At 37.5% G+C, this 19,935-nt stretch overlaps 1 protein-coding gene across 1 annotated transcript in view; it reads right to left on the bottom strand.

Moving 5' to 3' along the window:
- Positions 1-19,935, bottom strand: part of LOC115222687 (protein-cysteine N-palmitoyltransferase HHAT-like protein) — a 60,138-nt gene that overhangs the window by 27,808 nt on the left and 12,395 nt on the right. The window contains exons 4-5 of the mRNA XM_036511705.1: positions 10,134-10,244; positions 187-381 (exon numbers count right to left, since the gene is read on the bottom strand). Of these exons, the coding sequence (XP_036367598.1) occupies positions 187-381; positions 10,134-10,244 (306 nt within the window). The remainder of the gene's footprint in view (positions 1-186; positions 382-10,133; positions 10,245-19,935) is intronic.

The raw sequence follows: 19,935 nt of genomic DNA on the forward strand, positions 1-19,935 counted from the left end.
TAATTACAAAATCAAGAACGATAGGGTCAAGATGTATAGTTTTACTTTCTAATTTTAATACTGTCATACAACCGAAACACATAAATCATTCCACAAGATATTTTTCGGTCATATATGTTTTCCAAACCTAATACATTGTTTAAAATAGAGATGTTATCATAATACTCAGACAATACAAATACTTACCAGAAAAACAACACTGATATCAAAATTCAGCATTGAAAGGAATGATATAGAGATAATCCATATTAAAACCTTTGAACCAGTCATTGATGCCAAATAGCAAAAACCACATTGTAGTACCAACAATGCCAAAGGTTTCCAACCAAGTAAGTATGTCAAACAGAGTAAAGAATAAAACGCAAAAAAATATTTCCGCATCTGAAAATAAACAAAGAAGGAACAGAATTAAATTTCTTGTTTTGAAAGGTTTATTGGTGCAAGGGGGTGCTGAAAAGTTCCTGGCTTTAAGGGTCTAGCGAAAGGCCTAGTTGGAGGCCAATCTTCAGAGTTCTTTTACAGGGCTTAGGAAAACTGAAGAACCTCTGCAATAAGTGTTTGAATCTGAAAGGGGAATATGCTGAATAATCTTTATTATTGACTGATCCTCCTGTATTTTCTTTTACCCAAAGCCAGGAAATTCTCAACACCTAATTGTACAAATAGAAAAGGATTAGAACTTTTTGCATACCATCAAACCATGTGTGCTGAAAAGAGAATTGGACAAAGCCAAGATAAATATCAATATTGTTTTTTTCAAATGTAAGCAAGGGCAACAGATTGACAGAATCCTTTGAAGAACGGGTAAAATAAACTGCAGCTTTTTATTCTGACTCCTTATATTTCGAATTCGAATTTTACTGAGCTTAGTTTTTGCCTTTCATCCTTCCAGTGTTTATAAAATAAAGTGGCAGCCATGGGGTCAATTTAATTTGCTGCTGGTCTGTGTCATGTAACAGGTTAGCAAAACAGAGCAGAGCCCAAACCACTAACTGATAACAGGTAAAAGGACACATTGGTTGGAATATACTAACAACACAACAATATTCCTTTCTATTATAAACACAAGGCCTGAAATTTCGGGGGAGAGGGCCAGTCAATTAGATCAATCCGGTACTTAATTTATCGACCCCGAAAGGATGAAAGGCAAAGTTGACCATGGCAGAATCTGAACTCAGAACATAGCGGCAGACAAAATACTGTGAAGCATTTTGCCCAGCGTGCTAGCAATTCTGCCAGCTTGTCAGCTTGTCTATCTGTGACACCTTATCTATCTGTAACACCTTGTATGACTACCAAAACACACACACACGCATATACGTGCATGCACATGTGCAGATACTTTCTCTAAAAGCAGACCCCATTGAAAGGAAAAACACCTAAGGAAAAGATATCTCTAATTAATAGCATTCTTCATTTTAGACCCAGTGCACTTTATATAGGTACAACCAGTGCAGAAAATGTATAAACGAAGCAAAGATCATCTACTTTAAAATAAACATATAAAGATCCAGTTAGTGAAGGAAACCATATATAGTTACTTGATTTGCTAGACATAGCAGACAAATATTCATCAAACTACATCTTCCTAAGGTAAAAAATTTTTAGAAAGCCATATTGGATAATATAATCTTCAAAACATTGTCTGAAATTTATTCTGGAACGCTTTCATCAGAGATCTGCTAAATAAGGGCAAACAAGGTTTTAAACAACAACAACAACAACAACATACAGAGTTATGAAACAAGAGGCATATATTTACTGCAAAACACAGTATACTGTTTCAGAATTCTATTTTATTCCAGTGCTGAAAAGTCAATCAAATTTCAGTTGCAATGATTTATATTTGCCAACACATATTCATATCCTAATCAACAATACAAATTAAGCAATGATAATTCCCTTTAAAGTGGAAAGAAAAAAGCCACTGACAGTTAAATATCAATGTCCACTGACGTCATTCACCCCCAGAAAGGTTCATTTTACTTGGTTTGAGGTACACAGAGCTTTCAAACATTCAATGTCTTGAAGGGACATTTCCCTGGATGAAATAACCCCGCAGCTAATAATCGTATATAAACAAAACACATACAATAAGTATTTGACATCAGAAATGTTTGCCTTATTAAAGTTGCTTCTAATTCAAAATCTAATTTTGTTCTCCTTTACTTTTCTTCCAAAGACCAAAGGTGTATTGTCCCTTCCTTCAAACCTCGGAAGTAAAATTTCAAAAGAAACATAATAAGAAACATAATAAGATGTAATAAATTGTAAATTTATTACAATTTAACCTAGATGCATAAAAAACTCAGTTAACCATAACAGGAACTGGATACCAAACAGTTCAGTAATTATATAGGATGTCCCAAAAGTCACTGACGGATTACTATTTTCAATAACTTCCTTAACTTTACAAATAAATGCATGAAATTTTGATACAATATAAAGGACATAATGGAAATTAATACGCACAAGTCAAATTTTGCAACACCACTACATCACATACACGCCCGTGCTCTTTCCATAACTTGCACCATAACACCCTCAAGAGTTTCAGACCCCACTTCTCTGATTTCTCCTTCAGTTGCACCAGGGTCTCCGGTTTGTTGACATAGACCCTCTCCTCTTTCAGGCCAGTTGACATTGCCATAGCAAGAGATTATTCTCTCTCTCCAAAGCACTGCTATAACAACTGCATTGTTTCTCTTGTGGTATGAGCAATTGCCCCATCTGGCTGGAACCATGTCTGATGTCTACTTTGTATGGCTGGGCATAAAAGAGGTCTCAATCATGGATTCCTTAAAGAGAGGGTTTATGTCAAGAAACCAGAGACCCTGGTGCAACTGAAGAACATCAATAGAGAAATCAGAGAAGTGGGGTCTGAAACTCTTGAGGATGTTATGGTGCAAGTTTTGGAAAGAGCACATGTGTGTATGTGATGTAGTGGTGTTGCAAAATTTGATTTGTGCATATTAATTTCCATTATGTCCTTTATATGGTTTCAAAATTTCATGCATTTATTTGTAAGGTTAAGGAAGTTATGAAAAATTGAAACACATCAATGATTTTTGGGACCCCCTGTATATTTTATTTTTTAAGAGGTGAGATGAAGAAGAAGTATTTATGACATCAGCAGAGCTTTCTAGACTGGTGAAGCTGATACAGTTAATGATTAATTTGCACTCTTCTATACAAATACCATTAGGAAAATGTGAGTGAAAACAAATTCAACAAAAGCTGCAGTTCTAGAGATTCAAGATTGAGTAAAGTGCTTAATGCAATGTTTGGGGAAGGAGACATAGTTTAAAGATGGATGGTGTAGAGGAGTGAGCAGAACATCAAGTAGGTTGGTTTGCAGCTAGATGAGCATAAGCAACGTAGAGTAGAAAGGAGAAGCTGCAAAAAAAATAGTGCAGCTGTGAACCATTAAATGAAGTGGTGTCGGTGTGTTTTTGCTAATCAACTTCCTTTTGAACATTCCTTGGATAGTTCTGCATTAATAATATCTCAGATATGACAACTGAAGGTTGTACTTGAGGGTCAAGTCTGAAGTGTCTTATGGCTCCTTCTCTTTGGAATATAGTTGATATGAAGTCATAAGAAATTGCTAAAGATTGAGAGGTTTACCATTTGCAGCTACTTTGTATGTTGTTCATGTGCAGAGAAAGTGGTTTTGAGACTGTTTAGATTTTTAACGAAACCATAATAATGGCTATAATAGCAAAGAAGGAAATGGACTGAAGGGAGTAAAAGAGTTGGTTGGTTCTGACTGGTTAATATAGTTTGGCTGTCGGTAGGACTGAAATGAGACATTGCAACAGGTTTTCATAGTCTGGAACACTTCATTGCAAAGAGAGAAAAATAGAAATGTTTTATGAAGTTACTAGCCAGAGTTAGATCATAGTACTTGAGAGTAATGGAAGGAACAATATCAGGATCAATTCCTTGATATTGTTCTAAGAAGATCTTGTATTTGGTGATTATGCGTACATGGTGCTGAAGCAAGTAGAAGTAAGGAAAATTTGATAAGGGTTTTGTTTTATGTCTATAGTAGAAAGTTAGAAGCAAACCAGACAATCGGTGCAGTGGCTTTATATGCAGAAATGCTGCTTTCAATATCATTGTGATTGAGAAATGGCAAAGAGGAGGATTGGAAGATTTTAGTAGAAACCATCTTGGTGAAGGATCAGAAAGCCCAATTACAATATGAAAAGTCAAATAACTTGCAGACTGTGTGATCCATGAAACCATTCTTTTGCTTTCTTAATGGCCATCTAGCAAGCACTCTGGTAAGTTAATGCCTGCCAGCTGTCTACGATGAGTGACTTCCTTTGTTACAAGATGGAATTCACTTCTGATGTCATTTTCATAACTCACTTTTTTTTTACCTTCTGCCTCACCATACACATCTTTCTCCACCTGGATCTTATATTCATACTATCATTGATCTATAAAAGTATTGCAGAGAAAGAATTTTTTTAAAATCATAATCAAGCAAGGAAAACAAATTAACTGATGAAAAATATTTATGTGACAGTATAGGGAGAAATTAATTGCAGCTGGTTCATATTTATTAATTTCTACTGATATCATCATCATCATCATTTAATGTCCATTTTCAATGCTGGTATGGGTTGGACAGTTTGACTGAAAACTGGTAAGCCGGGGAGCTGCACCAGTTCCCAATCTGATTTGACATGGTTTCTACAGCTGGATGCCCTTCCTAATGCCAACCACTCCAAAAGTGCTAGTTATGAAACACTAGCATCAGCCACAACTGTGATCTCATTTGGCCTGATAGGTCTTCTAAAGCATGGCATATGGCCAAAGGCCTCAACCACTTGTCATTGCCTCCATGAGGCCCAAAGTTTGAAGGGTGCTTTTTATTTGTCACAGGCACAGGTGCCAGTCATGCAAAACTGGCATCAGCAACATCTATGATTTCACTTGACAGGTCTTCTCAAGCACACCGTATCGCCCAATGTTCAAAGGGTCCTTTTTACATTCAACCAGCACAGGTGCCAGTTACACAACACTGGCATCAGCCATGACTATGATTTCACTTGGTCTGACGGGTCTTCTCAAGCATGGTGTATGACCAAAGGGCTTGGTCACTTGTCATTGCCTCTGTGAGGCCCAACATTTGAAGATCATGCTTCACTACCTCACCCCAAATCTTCCTGCATCTACCCCTTCCACAGGTTCCCTCCACACTTAGATATCAGCACTTCTTTACACTGCTGTCCTCGTCCATACACATCACATGGCCATACCAGCACAGTCGTCTCTCTCTTGCACACCACATCTGATTCCTCTTATGGCCAGTTTTTCTCTCAAAATGCTTACACTCAGTCATGCATGCACACTGGCATTGCACATCCAGCAAAGCATACCAGCTTCATATTTTGCAAGCCTTCACATGTCTTTGGTGGTCACAGCCCATGTTTCACTGCTATGTAGCATGGCTGTCAGCACAGGCATCATACAATCTGCCTTTCACTCTGACGGAGAAGCCCTTTGTTACCTACAGAGGTAAAAGCTCTGTGAACTTTGCCCAGCTTATGCTGATTCTAGCAGCTACACTGTTAGAGCATCCTCCTCCACTGCTGTGTTGATCACCTAGATAACAGAAGCTATCAACTACTTCTAGTTTTCACACCTGGCATTTGATGGAGTCTCTTTTCAGTATATTTTTGGTATTGATTGTATCTGTACACCTTCCCCACATAAAGACTATTTTCCTTGTTAACCTTCCTCTGATATTGCTGCATCTCTTATGTGTCCATAGCTTGCACCAGGTACACCTGATGGAGTTACTACCTATACCTTTTCTACAGATCGAGCAGAGCCATCTACCTGAAGGGATTTGTGATTTGTCTGCTCCCTTACTTACTAAGACTTTAGTTTTCACTAAATTAACTCTAAAGCACTTTGATTCTAGACCTTGCTTCCACACCTGAAATTTCTTCTCTAATTCTGATAGTGATTTGGCTACAAGAACAATTCGGCTATAAACCAAGATAATAACACTAACATACATGCATTCTACTCAGCTGTAAATTGTTACCATAGAGAGTTTACCATTGTGAACAGCAGAAGATTATAAAATCGATATCTCTTTAGCTTTCAATACAAAGCCCAACTCTTCAAATAGGCTTGATTTAGAAAAGTATAGACTCTACAATGTAGACTTAAGCACTACATGAAACCAAAAACATTTGAGCTTTCCTAAATGTTAAGAGTTACCATGAAGCAGAAAATAATCTTCTTCTTTGTGTCTAGAAGCATTTGCATTCAAGGATCTCCAATCCCTCCTGACTCACACACAACTTGGGAAGTTATTGAGTTGGTATTTCAGTAGGCTGATGGTAAGGACATCAATGCAGAGAAAACCAGGAAACGGAAACAACTTTCTCTCACTAAGGACAACCGTATGGCTGCAAATATGGAACATCAGGATCATGTTTGAAACCAGATAAACAACTCAGCTGTTGAGATGAAGCTCTATACAAGCTTGCAGTCAAAGGTCTCTGTGAGATGAGATGGCTGGAATTAGGACAAATGCACCTGACTACAGTAAAATGGGTGGAAATGAAAACAACATGGAATGATGCATGTAAAGAGATTTTGGGGAAGAGAACCAAACAACACAAGGGTTAAATCTGAACAGAGATTCTACAGAAGAGGAATTTCAACCGTGTTTCGTGGTCTGCTACCACAACAGCTCCTTTATAGGATCCACTTAGCTCAAGACATCATCAGGAGGAACCACGTCCGGTTTCAGCCCCTACTCCTCACTGTTTTGACATGGCAGGACCCCACTCCCTTTCGGAGGTGTCTTCAGCTCTGGTGTTGGGTGCATGTCTTCTTTCTTCTTCTTTCTTCTGTTCCATAGCCTTTTCAATGTAGCATCAATGAGTGTCAGTGGGCGAATGACTGTCTTGTCAAATTCCCCTTTAAATACCTGCCGCTAGGCTCCAGCAGGCAGCCCCAGCAAGTTGTCACGTGACACAGTCTCAACTTCCACAGAAAGAAGAAATTCAAACTCAACAACTGCAAAATCAGAGCAAGCAAAGCACAGAAACAGATGAAGTAAACCATAGTCAATGAGAGTGCAAAGTGGAATGAGAGAAACTATGTAGAAGGTCTTGTAGAAAAGGTGGAAGAAGATGTGGCCCAGAGAAAGCTGAAAGAATTCTTGACAAGGGACTTTCAGCACTAAGAGGCATTCAGGAAATCAGTGAGTCACATCCTAAGCAGTCAAAATCAAGGATAGAAACACTCATGCAAACAAGAGCAGTTGGAGAGATGGAAGGAAACTTTTGAAGAGCTTCTCTCTCTCTCACACACACACACATACATTAATCAAATATACAGTGCAGCTGAATTTTGAATTGTTACTACATTTCACCTCCAATTTTCAACGAATGGATGAAGAGAAACACATTAGAAATAGTTTCTTGACATGGACTGAATGCAGTGACAGCTGCATGTAACAGTATAGAGGCCAGCAACTTCAGGTGGTTGCCTCATATCTTACAGGCTCACTCATTTGTGCCTTTAACCAATTTACAACTTTTCAATGGTGCAGCAAACCCACAATTCAAACCTTATTCTTCCTTTCACAATATTATTTCACAGTATTTTCCTTCATAATTATGACCTAAAAAGCACAACTTTATCACGCAAATTACAGTTTGCCTTTTCAATAAAATATTCCACCATCAGAACTCAAAAATGACAAAGACAGCTACAAGAAATGCAATTCCTCTCTCATAAATTTCTATTGGAATTAACCAACTTAAAAATTGTCCATTAGTTTTTAGCAAATTACTTTGTTAAACTACGTATGTCATGGAAATATACAGTTCCAAGTTTCAATTAATCTCAAAGATAACCAAGAATATAAAAGTATTTAATAGAATACCAAACATATTCATTACTTAGTACAAATAAAGCTGTTGCTTGGAACATAATCAGAAAAGTTTTTATCCAAATTGAAGATGGAAGGTTTTAATCTAAAATATGATCATTTTATTATCAGAAAGTCTTACATTAACCCTTTTGTTACCAGATTTCTGTTGAGATGCTTTATGTTTCTTTCAATTACTTTAAATATAACAAAGAATTTAGTAAAATCACTTAGTTATCACTAAGTTGGTATTAGGAACATAAATTGTGACTAAGGTTTGGTGGAAGATTTTAATTCAAAATTCATGAAAACAAAACATTTGTACTCAGAGCCAGAGGCGGTTTCAACCAGGTTGGTAACAAAAGGGTTAAAGAACTAGACTTCAGGCAGATTGGCAATATTCTATTTTTATATTACAATGTATGAATTAAAACTTCTCAGTATGTTACTAATATAAGTTGATGTTCACTTGTAATTTGATAAGCTACAGGACTGTCTGCTTGAAATAAATTGCAAACAAATCTCTTTCATCTAGGTCTTTAGTTTTGTTGTGTAATGATCAAAGAATTAAATAGTATGCAGTTCTTTAAGGTGTGTAAAGCACTGATTTGTTATGTCAACTAAAACTATTTAACTTTCAAGTTTTCATGCCCATAGCATATGTAAGCAGTAGCATGGTTTGAAATGGAATAGGAGAAATATAGTTTTAGAAAGTGCTCAGTTCATAATTTGAGTTTAGAAAGAATCCTAACCTTATTTTTTTATTTTACACTAAAACAATATTTTTGCCTATCTACACATTTTTTTTTTTAAATAAAATTACTAAGCGGAGTGGCTGTGTGGTAAGTAGCTTGTTTACCAACCACATGGTTCTGGGCTCAGTCCCACTGTGTGGCACCTTGGGCAAGTGTCTTCTGCTATAGCCTCGGGCCGACCAATGGCTTGTGAGTGGATCTGGTAGACGGAAACTGAAAGAAGCCTGTCGTATATATATATATATATATATATATATGTGTGTGTGTGTGTGTGTGTGTGTGTGTATGTTTGTGTGTCGGTGTTTGTCCCCAACATCGCTTGACAACCGATGCTAGTGTGTTTACGTCCCCATCACTTAGCGGTTCGGCAAAAAAGACCGATAGAATAAGTACTGGGCTTACAAAGAATAAGTTCCGGGGTCGATTTGCTCGACTAAAGGCGGTGCTCCAGCATGGCCGCAGTCAAATGACTGAAACAAGTAAAAGAGTAAATACAACTTTTAGAGAAAATGTAGAGACCAGTAGAACGCTGTCTGACTTAACCCTAACCCTTCAAAAAGTTTTGTCAGCATGTGTTACTTTTCACTTGTTTAGAAGCTTTCAATATTTGCCAGAGTGAAAAAAGAAACTTGTTGATAATGATAAAGAATTCTATAGGTATTTTTGTATACTTGTAAAGATCTGAGGTTTGTGTAATAAACATTCATATAAATTCTTGTCACACAAAGTTTTACAGCTGGATGTACTACTAAGCACTAAACACTAAAAAAGTACATAAAACAGGATCCATCACTGTGGTTAGGTTCACAGGAATGAGTAGAATGGTGGGTGTATCTAGCCATGTTACCTAAGTGAGAAAAACCCAAAGGACAGTATGTACATGATTAGCTATTATAGAAGTACTCAAATGACCTGTTTTGAGTGCAATGATCTGTTTTGTGTGAAATGAGGAAGATCAGCAGCCAAGTCGTTAAAGGCAGGTAAAACATTTTCAACTTGAGCAAATCAGAGTTGTGGGTCTTCTGTAAGATAACAACAGAATCTGAGGAAAATTTTCTGAAGCTCTATGCTCTAAACATTCAATATTTCTTCTTCTTATAGCAATATTAAGATTAAGGGTTAGATTTACTGAAATGATCAGTATTTCCACTAAAAATGGAGAATAAAGTACATAAAGTGTAAATTCTTAAGACTCATAACAAAATAATTCTCGTAGGTCTTAAACCATTTACTGGTACTCTAAAACCTGCTTGTACTTTGAAACCTATTTGAGCATCATATTTTTCATATGCTTATACCATCATATCTAAACTGATTAACATATCTCACAGACTTTTTCATTTTCCCGAGCGTCAAACCATTACACCTGCTTGTTGCTCATACACCTGTCTTTGTCTGTTGTTTTTCTGTAAATTTCAACTACATATCTCACATATTTATAAAATACAAGAGAGAAGAATACTAACACTGAAGCATTTGAATTCAACCAATTTCCCAATAAGAATGTGTCCAAGAAGAAAAGGAGTAATTTTTTCAAACCATTTGTTCCATAAATTCCATTCATTTTCTGATATGTCCTAAAAGAAATAAAAGACTTGTTAAGCATAAAGTTCTTCTATATTGAGACATATGTTTGAAAGTATGTGAAAGCAGGAGGAAACAAAGCAATTAAATCAATGATCCAAGGTTGGCACAGCAGGCCATCCTGCGAGCCATGGACTCACTTCCTTTGTCAGGTCTTTGAAGTCACAGCATATCTTCAGAGGTCTCGGACTTTAATCATTGCCTCTGTGAGACTCAAAGTACGAAGGTCATGCTTGACCACCTCGTCCCATGTCTTCCTGGGTCTACCTCTACTCCGGATTCCTTCAACAGTTTGGGAGTGGCACTTCTTCACACATCTCTCCTCGTCCATCCTTAGTACATGACCATACCAATGCAATCGTCTCTCCTGCACATTGCATCCAATTTTTATGTCTAGCATTTCTCTCAGGGTGCTTACACTCTGTCGTGCATGGACGCTGACATTACACATCCAGCAGATCATGCTTGCTTCATTTCTTTCAAGCCTACACATGTCCTCCACAGTCACAGCCCATGTTTCACTGCCATGAAGCATGGCAGTTCACACACGTGTCATACAATCTACCTTTCACTCTGAGCGAGAGACCCTTTGTCGCCAGTAGGGGAAGAAGCTTCCTAAACTTTGCCCAGGCTATTTTTATTCTAGTGGTAACACTCTCTGAGCATCCGCCCCTGCTACTGACTTGGTCACCTAGGTAGCAGAAACTATCAACTCCCCAAGGAGTGTAATTGAATCTGTTTTTTGAGTATCAGTAATGTCTATTGCCCCTGTGCATCTGCCGCACACAAAAGCTATCATCTCTCTCTCTCTCCCTCTTTTACTTGTTTCAGTCATTTGACTGCGGCCATGCTGAAGCACCGCCTTTAGTCGAGCAAATCGACCCCAGGACATATTCTTTGTAAGCCCAGTACTTATTCTATCGGTCTCTTTTGCCGAACCGCTAAGTGACGAGGACATAAACACACCAGCATCGGTTGTCAAGCAATGCTAGGGGAACAAACACAGACACACAAACACACACATACATATACATATATATACATATATACGACGGGCTTCTTTCAGTTTCCGTCTACCAAATCCACTCACAAGGCATTGGTCAGCCCGGGGCTATAGCAGAAGACACTTGCCCAAGATGCCACGCAGTGGGACTGAACCCGGAACCATGTGGTTGGTTAGCAAGCTACTTATCACACAGCCACTCCTGCACCTCTCAGTTAATTTTCCTTTGATATTGCTGCACCTCTTATGTGTCCATAGCTTACAATGGGTACATCTTATGGAGTTTCTACCTACACCTTTTCTTCAGATCGAGCAGGGCCACCTACTTGAGGGGGTGTGTGGTGAGTTTGCCTTCCTACTTACTAGAACTTTGGTCTTTGCTACATTGACTCTAAGGCCTTTTGATTCTAAACCTAGCTTCCACACCCAAAATTTCTTCTCTAGTTCCGTTAGCAATTCTGCTACGAGGGCTAGGTCATCAGCATAGAGACGCTCCCAGGGACAACCTGTCTTAAATTCCTCTGTTATTGCCTGGAGGACTATGATGAATAGAAGGGGTTGAGGGCTGAGCCTTGGTGGACGCCAGCTTCTACCTGGAATTCGTCACTGTACTCATTGCCTATCCTAACCTTACTAACAGCCTCTCTGTTAAGGGCCTGTACAGCCCTTATTAACCTTCGTAAATCTCCAGTTTCTGCATTGCCCATGAGATAAGGGATCGGGGGACCCAGTCAAAGGCTTACTTCAAGTCCACAAAAGCTAAGTATAGGGGTTTATCTTTGGCTAGGTATTTCTCCTGCAGTTGTCGAACCATGAATATAGCATCAGTGGTGCTTCTGCCAAGCAAAAAACCAAATTGCATCTCATCTAGTCTAACTCTCTCCCTAATTAGTTGGGCTATGAACCTCTCCGTGACATTCATTACCTGATCCAGCAGTTTGATACCCCTGTAGTTATTTCTATCTAGAGCATCACCTTTACCCTTGTAGCAGTTGACTATGGTGCTGCTACGCCAGTCACTGGGTATGACTCCATCATGAACTACTTTTACAATGCAGGTGACTAGGCCGTAGCCCACACCACCAGATGTTTTACGCATCTCAGCAGTGATTGCTGATGGGCCGGGGGCTTTTCTTGGCTTCATACCCTTAATTGCCTTAACTACAAGGGAGCTGTCTATTCAGATAGCTGGTCCTTCTACTGGGTCAACATTTGGCAGGCTCTCCTCCTCCCATTCATTTTCCACATTCAGCAGTCTTCCATAATGGCTTCTCCAAACCTCTTTCTTTTCAGAAACATTAAAAGCAAGTGCACCATCAGCCATGCGGACACATTTCTCTCGTATGACATCACAATTTTCTCTCACACACTGTCTTGCAATCTGAAATACCTCAGTTCTTTGGTCCTCACGTCGCTGGACATTGGCAAACTTCTTTTCTGCTTCGCTCTTGGCTATGTATACCTGCCGCCCAGCCTCCCTTTTGGCTACCTGGTACAGTTCCCTGCTACCCCTGTTTCTTTAATCTAACGGCCTTGTCTACCATATATACAAATATACATATTTGTGCGGGTGGCACGTAAAAAGCACCCACTACACTCACGGAGTGGTTGGCGTCAGGAAGAGCATCCAGCCGTAGAAACACTGCCAGATTTGACTGGGCCTGATGAAGCCTTCTGGCTTCACAGACCCCAGTAGAACCGTCCAACCCATGCTAGCATGGAAAACGGACGCTAAATGATGATGATGATGATGATGATGATATATATATATATCTATATATATATATATATATACATATAATATATATACATATATAATATATATATACATATATATATATATATATACATATACATATATATATACATATATATATACATATATATATATACATATATATATATACATATATATATATATACATATATATATATATACATATATATATATACATTATATATATATATACATATATACATATATATATATACATATAATATATACATATATATATATACATATAATATATACATATATATATAGCCTCGTCTGACACCTGTGTCGGTGGCACATAAAAACACCATCCGAGCGTGGCCGTTCGCCAGCCTCGTCTGGCACCTGTGTCGGTGGCACATAAAATCACCCACTACACTCTCGGAGTGGTTGGCGTTAGGAAGGGCATCCAGCTGTAGAAACACTGCCAGATCTGACTGGCCTGGTGCAGCCTTCGGGCTCCCCAGACCCCAGTTGAACCGTCCAACCCATGCTAGCATGGAAAACGGACGCTAAATGATGATGATGATATATATATATACATATATATATATACATATATATATATACATATATATATATATATACATATATATATATATATACATATATATATATATATATATATATATATATATATATATATATATATATATATGTAGGTCCCAGGTTGAGTTGGGGTTAACCACAGTAAATAAGGTACTCAATACATAGCAGAGTAAATTAATTTATTATATAGAAGGAGCTTCTACAGGACTAGAACTGTTTCATTCAAAAGAAATCATCAGGAAGCTAGTAGACAAGAGTTGTTTTGGCATTTATACATTTAGGCAGGTTTAAATGGGTGGTGGTGGGAGACTTTTTTGGGGGTAGGCATGGCGCAAAACTATCATTATTAGGGGAGTGGTCAAAGGAATCGGTGGTAAAGTAGATAAAAGAATAAATAAAAGAATAAAAGAATAAATAGAAAAATAGAGTTTTAGGTAAGTAAGGAGACTCACTTGTACATCTACATATATATAAAATCCTTTAAAAAAATGTTTTAGCCCGAAGGCGCGGCCATGCTGGGGCACCACCGCTGAATGAGCTACACTAGTTTGTGAATCCACCTCTGATACGTGGCACTTGATCAACAAGGGAGTTCGATATATATATATATATATATATATATATATATATATATATATATACACCCACATATTCACATATATCTATATATATACATACATACACACATATACATACACATATATATATATATACATACATATACATATATATATACATATATTACATATATATACACACATACCTATGTACATACACACAAATACACATATACATACATATATATACATATATGTATACACACTCGCACATATATATACATACACACATATACACATGCATATACATGCACACACATTTTTATTTCCTTATTTTAATTTTATTATTACTTTTGTTTATATCTTTATTTTTATCTTGACCTCGGTCAGCCGGTCTCAAGGGATGGTCTCTCTAAAGAGTCCATTTATCTATCTACTCACTGCTACAAACGCAAACACTCACTCACGCCCACACACTCACACGTACACTCATACCCATACACACACGCACGTGTTATATTCATACATACATACATCTACATACATTCACGTATATTCACATACGTACACGTTCCTACTGATTCATATCTACACGCATACACATACATACCTCAATACACCCACAGAAGACTAGTCCATACATATACACTAATAAATATATATACACATATACACATACACATACATACACATACATACATATATATATATATATACATATATATACATATACATATACATACACATATACATTCATACATATATACACATACACACATATATATATATGCGTACACATACACACACACACACGCGCATCTATATATACACAAAAGTACATACATGCATAAATGTATACATATGTTTATACATATACGTGCAGTTACCCATTATACAGACGGATACATACATATAAACATACACATATATACCTATTTACACATATGTATATATACATACATACATACACACATAACTCTACATACCTACATATACAATATATATATATATAATATATATATATATATATATATATATATATATATATATATATATACATAATTTATTTAAAAGCAGCAGAAAATTTCAAATAAAGGTTACAAACCTCATTAAGGGATAATAAATTCCAATGAATATACTGGTTTATTACCTATTACAAGAATTATTGAATACTACAATTAGTATTCAACTGTAAGGTAACTGGATAAACCAGGGTTATATATTTTTAAGAAAATTAGAAAATACGGAGATAATTAAATTAATAACTATTTATTAATTATAATATCCGATTTTATAATTAATAAATAATTATTAATTTCATTATCTCTCTATTTTCTTATTTTCTTAAACATATACATATATATCATCATCATCATCATCATCATCATTGTTTAACGTCTGCTTTCCATGCTAGCATGGTTTGGACAATTTGACTGAAGTATGGCGAACCAGATGGTTGCACCAGGCTCCAATCTTGATCGGGCAGAGTTTCTACAGCTGGATGCGCTTCCTAACGCCAACCACTGTGAGTGTGTAGTGGGTGCTTTTACGTGCCACCGGTACGAGGGCCAGTCAGGCAGTACAGGCAACAACCTCGCTCGAACATTTTTTCACGTGCCAGTAAAGCAATGCTGGTAATGATCATGTTTGATGGTGCTTTTTACGTGCCACCGGCACGGAAGCCAGTTAGCCACTCTGGCAACAATCATGGTGCTCTTAGCGCTCCACTAGCATGGATGCCAGTCATCAAATTTGATTTCAATTTCACTTGCCTCAATAGGTCTTCGCAAGCAGAGTTTAGTGTCCAATGAAGGAAAGGTATGCATATATATATATATATATATATATATATATAAAATATATTCCTCTATAATATATTTCTTTGTATAAGCGCAAGCAAATTTATTCTCATTCCTACGTGGCCTGATCAATAAGTATCCGGACTTTTGCCATAGTAATGAAGCTAAAGCACACAGAGTTAAGCCACTTGGCACAGATTGACCTTGAGTTCTGTTGTGCACGCACACTAAGTTTTAACGTTCTAGCTCACTTCCCCTATTTACAGCAGTGCCTGGAAGGGAGGTGTGTAGCATGTGATTGTCACATTGATAATAACAGAAAACTTGGCAATACCTGCTCAGAGGCCTATGCAAAGTTTTCAATAAGTTTTCATTATTTTCGACACAATCAAGATCTTGTGCAACTGAAACCCATGTGTCTTTTTGGTCAGTTGAAAGCAGTTTTGGCACAAACTTAGTAGACATATGTCTCATACCCAAATCTTCAGTGATAGTGGACTGAACTGAACCGTAACTAATCTGCACATCCTCTGATAACTCACAGATGGTGATTCTATGATTTCCTCTCACAGCTGCATGTACATCTGCAATGTTTTTCTCAGTTCTTCTGGTTGCAGGTCTCCCAAAACGTTCATCAATATTGACATTTCTTCAGCCATCTAAGAAACATTTGAACCCTTCATACACTTGTGTGCAACTCAAGCACTCCTCTCCATACACTTTCTGCAACTCTGCGTAGGCCTCTCAGTAAGTATCACCATAACAACTTCCTCTGTCATTACGATCACACACTACACACCTTCCTTCCAAGCACTGCTATAAACCGTGGAAGTGAGCTAGAGTTCAAGGTCAATCTGTATCAAGTGGCTTCACTCTGTACGCTTTAGCTTCATTACTATGGCAATAGCACAAATACTTATTAATTAGACTGCATACATTACTGAAAATACATCTTATTTATAAATATAAATATTTATAAATATAAGTTTCCATATTTCCTTTTTAAAATATATATTTCATTTAAAACATTCAAGCTCCTGTGTTAATAAATATATAAAAACTTTCCCCAAATATTCTAATTTCTAGCTTTTGTATGTGGAAGATGCACAGGTACAATAAACGCTGAAAATAGACTCCGTCAACTACCAGAGAGTTAAGCTAGAGATAGTAGATAGCTTCCATTGTCTAGCTGACCAAGTTAGTAGCAGAGGTAGATGCCCAAGAGCACAGCTGTTAGAATAAGATTAGGCTGGGCAAAGTCCAGAGGGCTCCTACCCCTGCTGGCAACAAAGCCCTCTCTCTCAGAGTTAAAGGTAGACTGTATGATGCCTTTGTGCTAACAGCTATGCTGCCTGGCAGTGAAACATGGGCTGTGACAGCCGAGGACATGCGTAAGCTTGAAAGAAATGAAGTCAGTATGCTGCGCTGAATGTGCAATGTCAGTGTGCATGTTCGACAGAGTGTAAGCATCTTGAGAGAAAAGTCAGGTATAAGAAGTATCAGATGTGGTGTGCAACAGAGACAACTGTACTGGTATGGTGATGGGATGCATATGGATGAGGACAGCTGTGTAAAGAAGTGCCGATCTCTGAGGAGGGAACCTGTGGTCGAAGTAGAGCCAGGAAGACATGGGATGAAGTGGTGAAACATGATCTTCGAACTTTGAGCTTTACAGAGCAATGATTAGTGACTGAGACCTATGGCTAAGTGCTGTGCTTGAGAGGACCCATCAAGCCAAGTTCACCCATTCTGGTGGCACATAAAGTTCACCTTTCAAGAGTTGGGCCTCATGGAGGCAAAGTGGCTGAGTTCCTTTCGAGTATTGGGCCTCATGGAAGTAATAACCAAGACCTTAGGCATTATGTCGTGCTTCAGAAGAAGACTCATCAAGCTGAGCAAAATCATAGTCATGGCAGATACTGGCGTCATGCAAATTGGCACCCATGGTGATGACACATAAAAACAACTTGGTGTCATGCAAATGGCATCTGTGCCAGTGGAACATAAAAGCATCCACTACACTCTCGAAGTGGTTGGTGTTAGGAAGGGCATCCAGCCATAGAAAACTATGCCAAATCAGACTGGAGTCTAGTGCAGACTTCCAGCATGCCAGCCAGATTAAACCATCCAACCCATGGCAGCATGGACAATGGACATTAAATGATGAAGATGATATATATATATATATATGAATACACACACATTTGTGTATGTATTCACACATAGGTTCATGATCCAATGCAAGTTATAGATCATAGATCAACATAGGCTTAAAATCCATTTATGTTCTTATTTTATTTTATGTATACATACCTGTATCAAAAACATCCCGAACTAGTTTTGTAACATGCCAACAGATGGCAGCACAAGACCTGAAATTTTGGGGGAAGGAGCCAGTCGATTAGATCAACCCCAGTACGCAACTGGTACTTAATTTATCAACCCCAAAAGGATGAAAGTAAAGTCAACCACGGTGGAATTTGAACACAGAATGTAAGGACAGAGGAAATGCTGCTAAGCATTTTGCCCAATGTGTGCTAATGATTCTTATTCCTTTACTGCCCACAAGGGGCTACATACAGAGGGGACAATATGGATGGGTCAAATACTGCACTTGTTACACAAGTTATGGCACAGTGAATAGGAGTGAGAGTCAGAGTTAGTTTTCTCAAATTCTGCAATGTCTTAGTTCAATGACCCCCCCCCCCCAACCACTTCATAAAGTACATATATTGGGATTCTGTTTTTCATGCCACCAACACTAGTGAGGTTGCCATGTATCCCAAAAGGTGAAAAAGCCTGAACCACTGAAAGAAATAATGGTAAAGACTTTAGATGAGGTGTTGGGGAAAGTTACACATGACAGAGGGAGAATGGTGACTTTAACCTTTTAGCATTTAAACTGACCATATCCGACCAAAATGTTCTACTTGTTTTATTATTTAAACTGGCCTGATCGAGCCTTTCACACCTACCCAACAATGTTATCCTAAAAATAAGTAATCACATCATCGAAATTTCAAAGCTATGAGATAATATAGGATGAATTCAAAAAGCATTACATTCGAAATGGTAATCTGAATGGCAAAGGGTCAAGAACCAACAGAAAATAGACAAGAGCTGTCTTTCCTTCTCACAAACATGAATGAGTTCATGTTTAATATGACTTGAAACAGAGTCAATATATAACGAAATAATACCTGTTAAAGTGATCATATAAAAGAAAATTCTGCCATCTCTAAATACGCTGCGGTTTTAGAGAAAAGCAACTCATCCAAAATGAAAAGAAGAGAACATAGTGAAAGACCCAGGGAGGAAGGCATCAAAGGTATCAAGCATGCCCTCCTACACCTTTCTTCAAGGGGAAGGTGTGTTAGCAGGAGTGGTAGATTAGGGTTAGGGCGAGAGTCGGAGTGTAGTGTGTAGTAGAGGAGAGAATCTATGCTTGTGAAACTAAACTTAACTGAACAGGTGCAGGAAATAGCATATTTTCTAAACAATGAAACTTATAATGACAGAATTGTAAAAGGGTAAGGGGTATTAAGTCTACTTTGAGTTGAGCACCGGTCCAACAAGTGCCACAATAGAAAAGTGAATTGATGAATGAATGAATGGGTGGGTAGGTATAGAGAGACAGACAGATAGATAGATAGGTAGACAAACAGACTAATAGATTTAGATATATAAATACACACACACAATACATAACTGACAACCACATGAAAAACATTGTCCTGAAAAGATATTTTCTAGTAAAAAAAAATATGAACCAAATACAGTGTTAGCTCGAAGTATGAGTTTAATTTGTTCCATGACTGAGCTTGTCTTACAATTTATTTGTTTCACAAATGAATTTTTGCCACTGAAACTAACTAAAATATAATTAATTCATTCCAGCTCACAAAAAAAGAACACTCAAAAATGGTTTTTTATGGGTTTTAAAACAGAAATGGTGTAGTTAGAAACAAAATGACAATTATAAAAAAGAGAATGCAAAAGAAA

This window comes from Octopus sinensis, linkage group LG20 (genome assembly GCF_006345805.1).
Source record: "Octopus sinensis linkage group LG20, ASM634580v1, whole genome shotgun sequence".
In the NCBI taxonomy this organism is placed as follows: domain Eukaryota; kingdom Metazoa; phylum Mollusca; class Cephalopoda; order Octopoda; family Octopodidae; genus Octopus; species Octopus sinensis.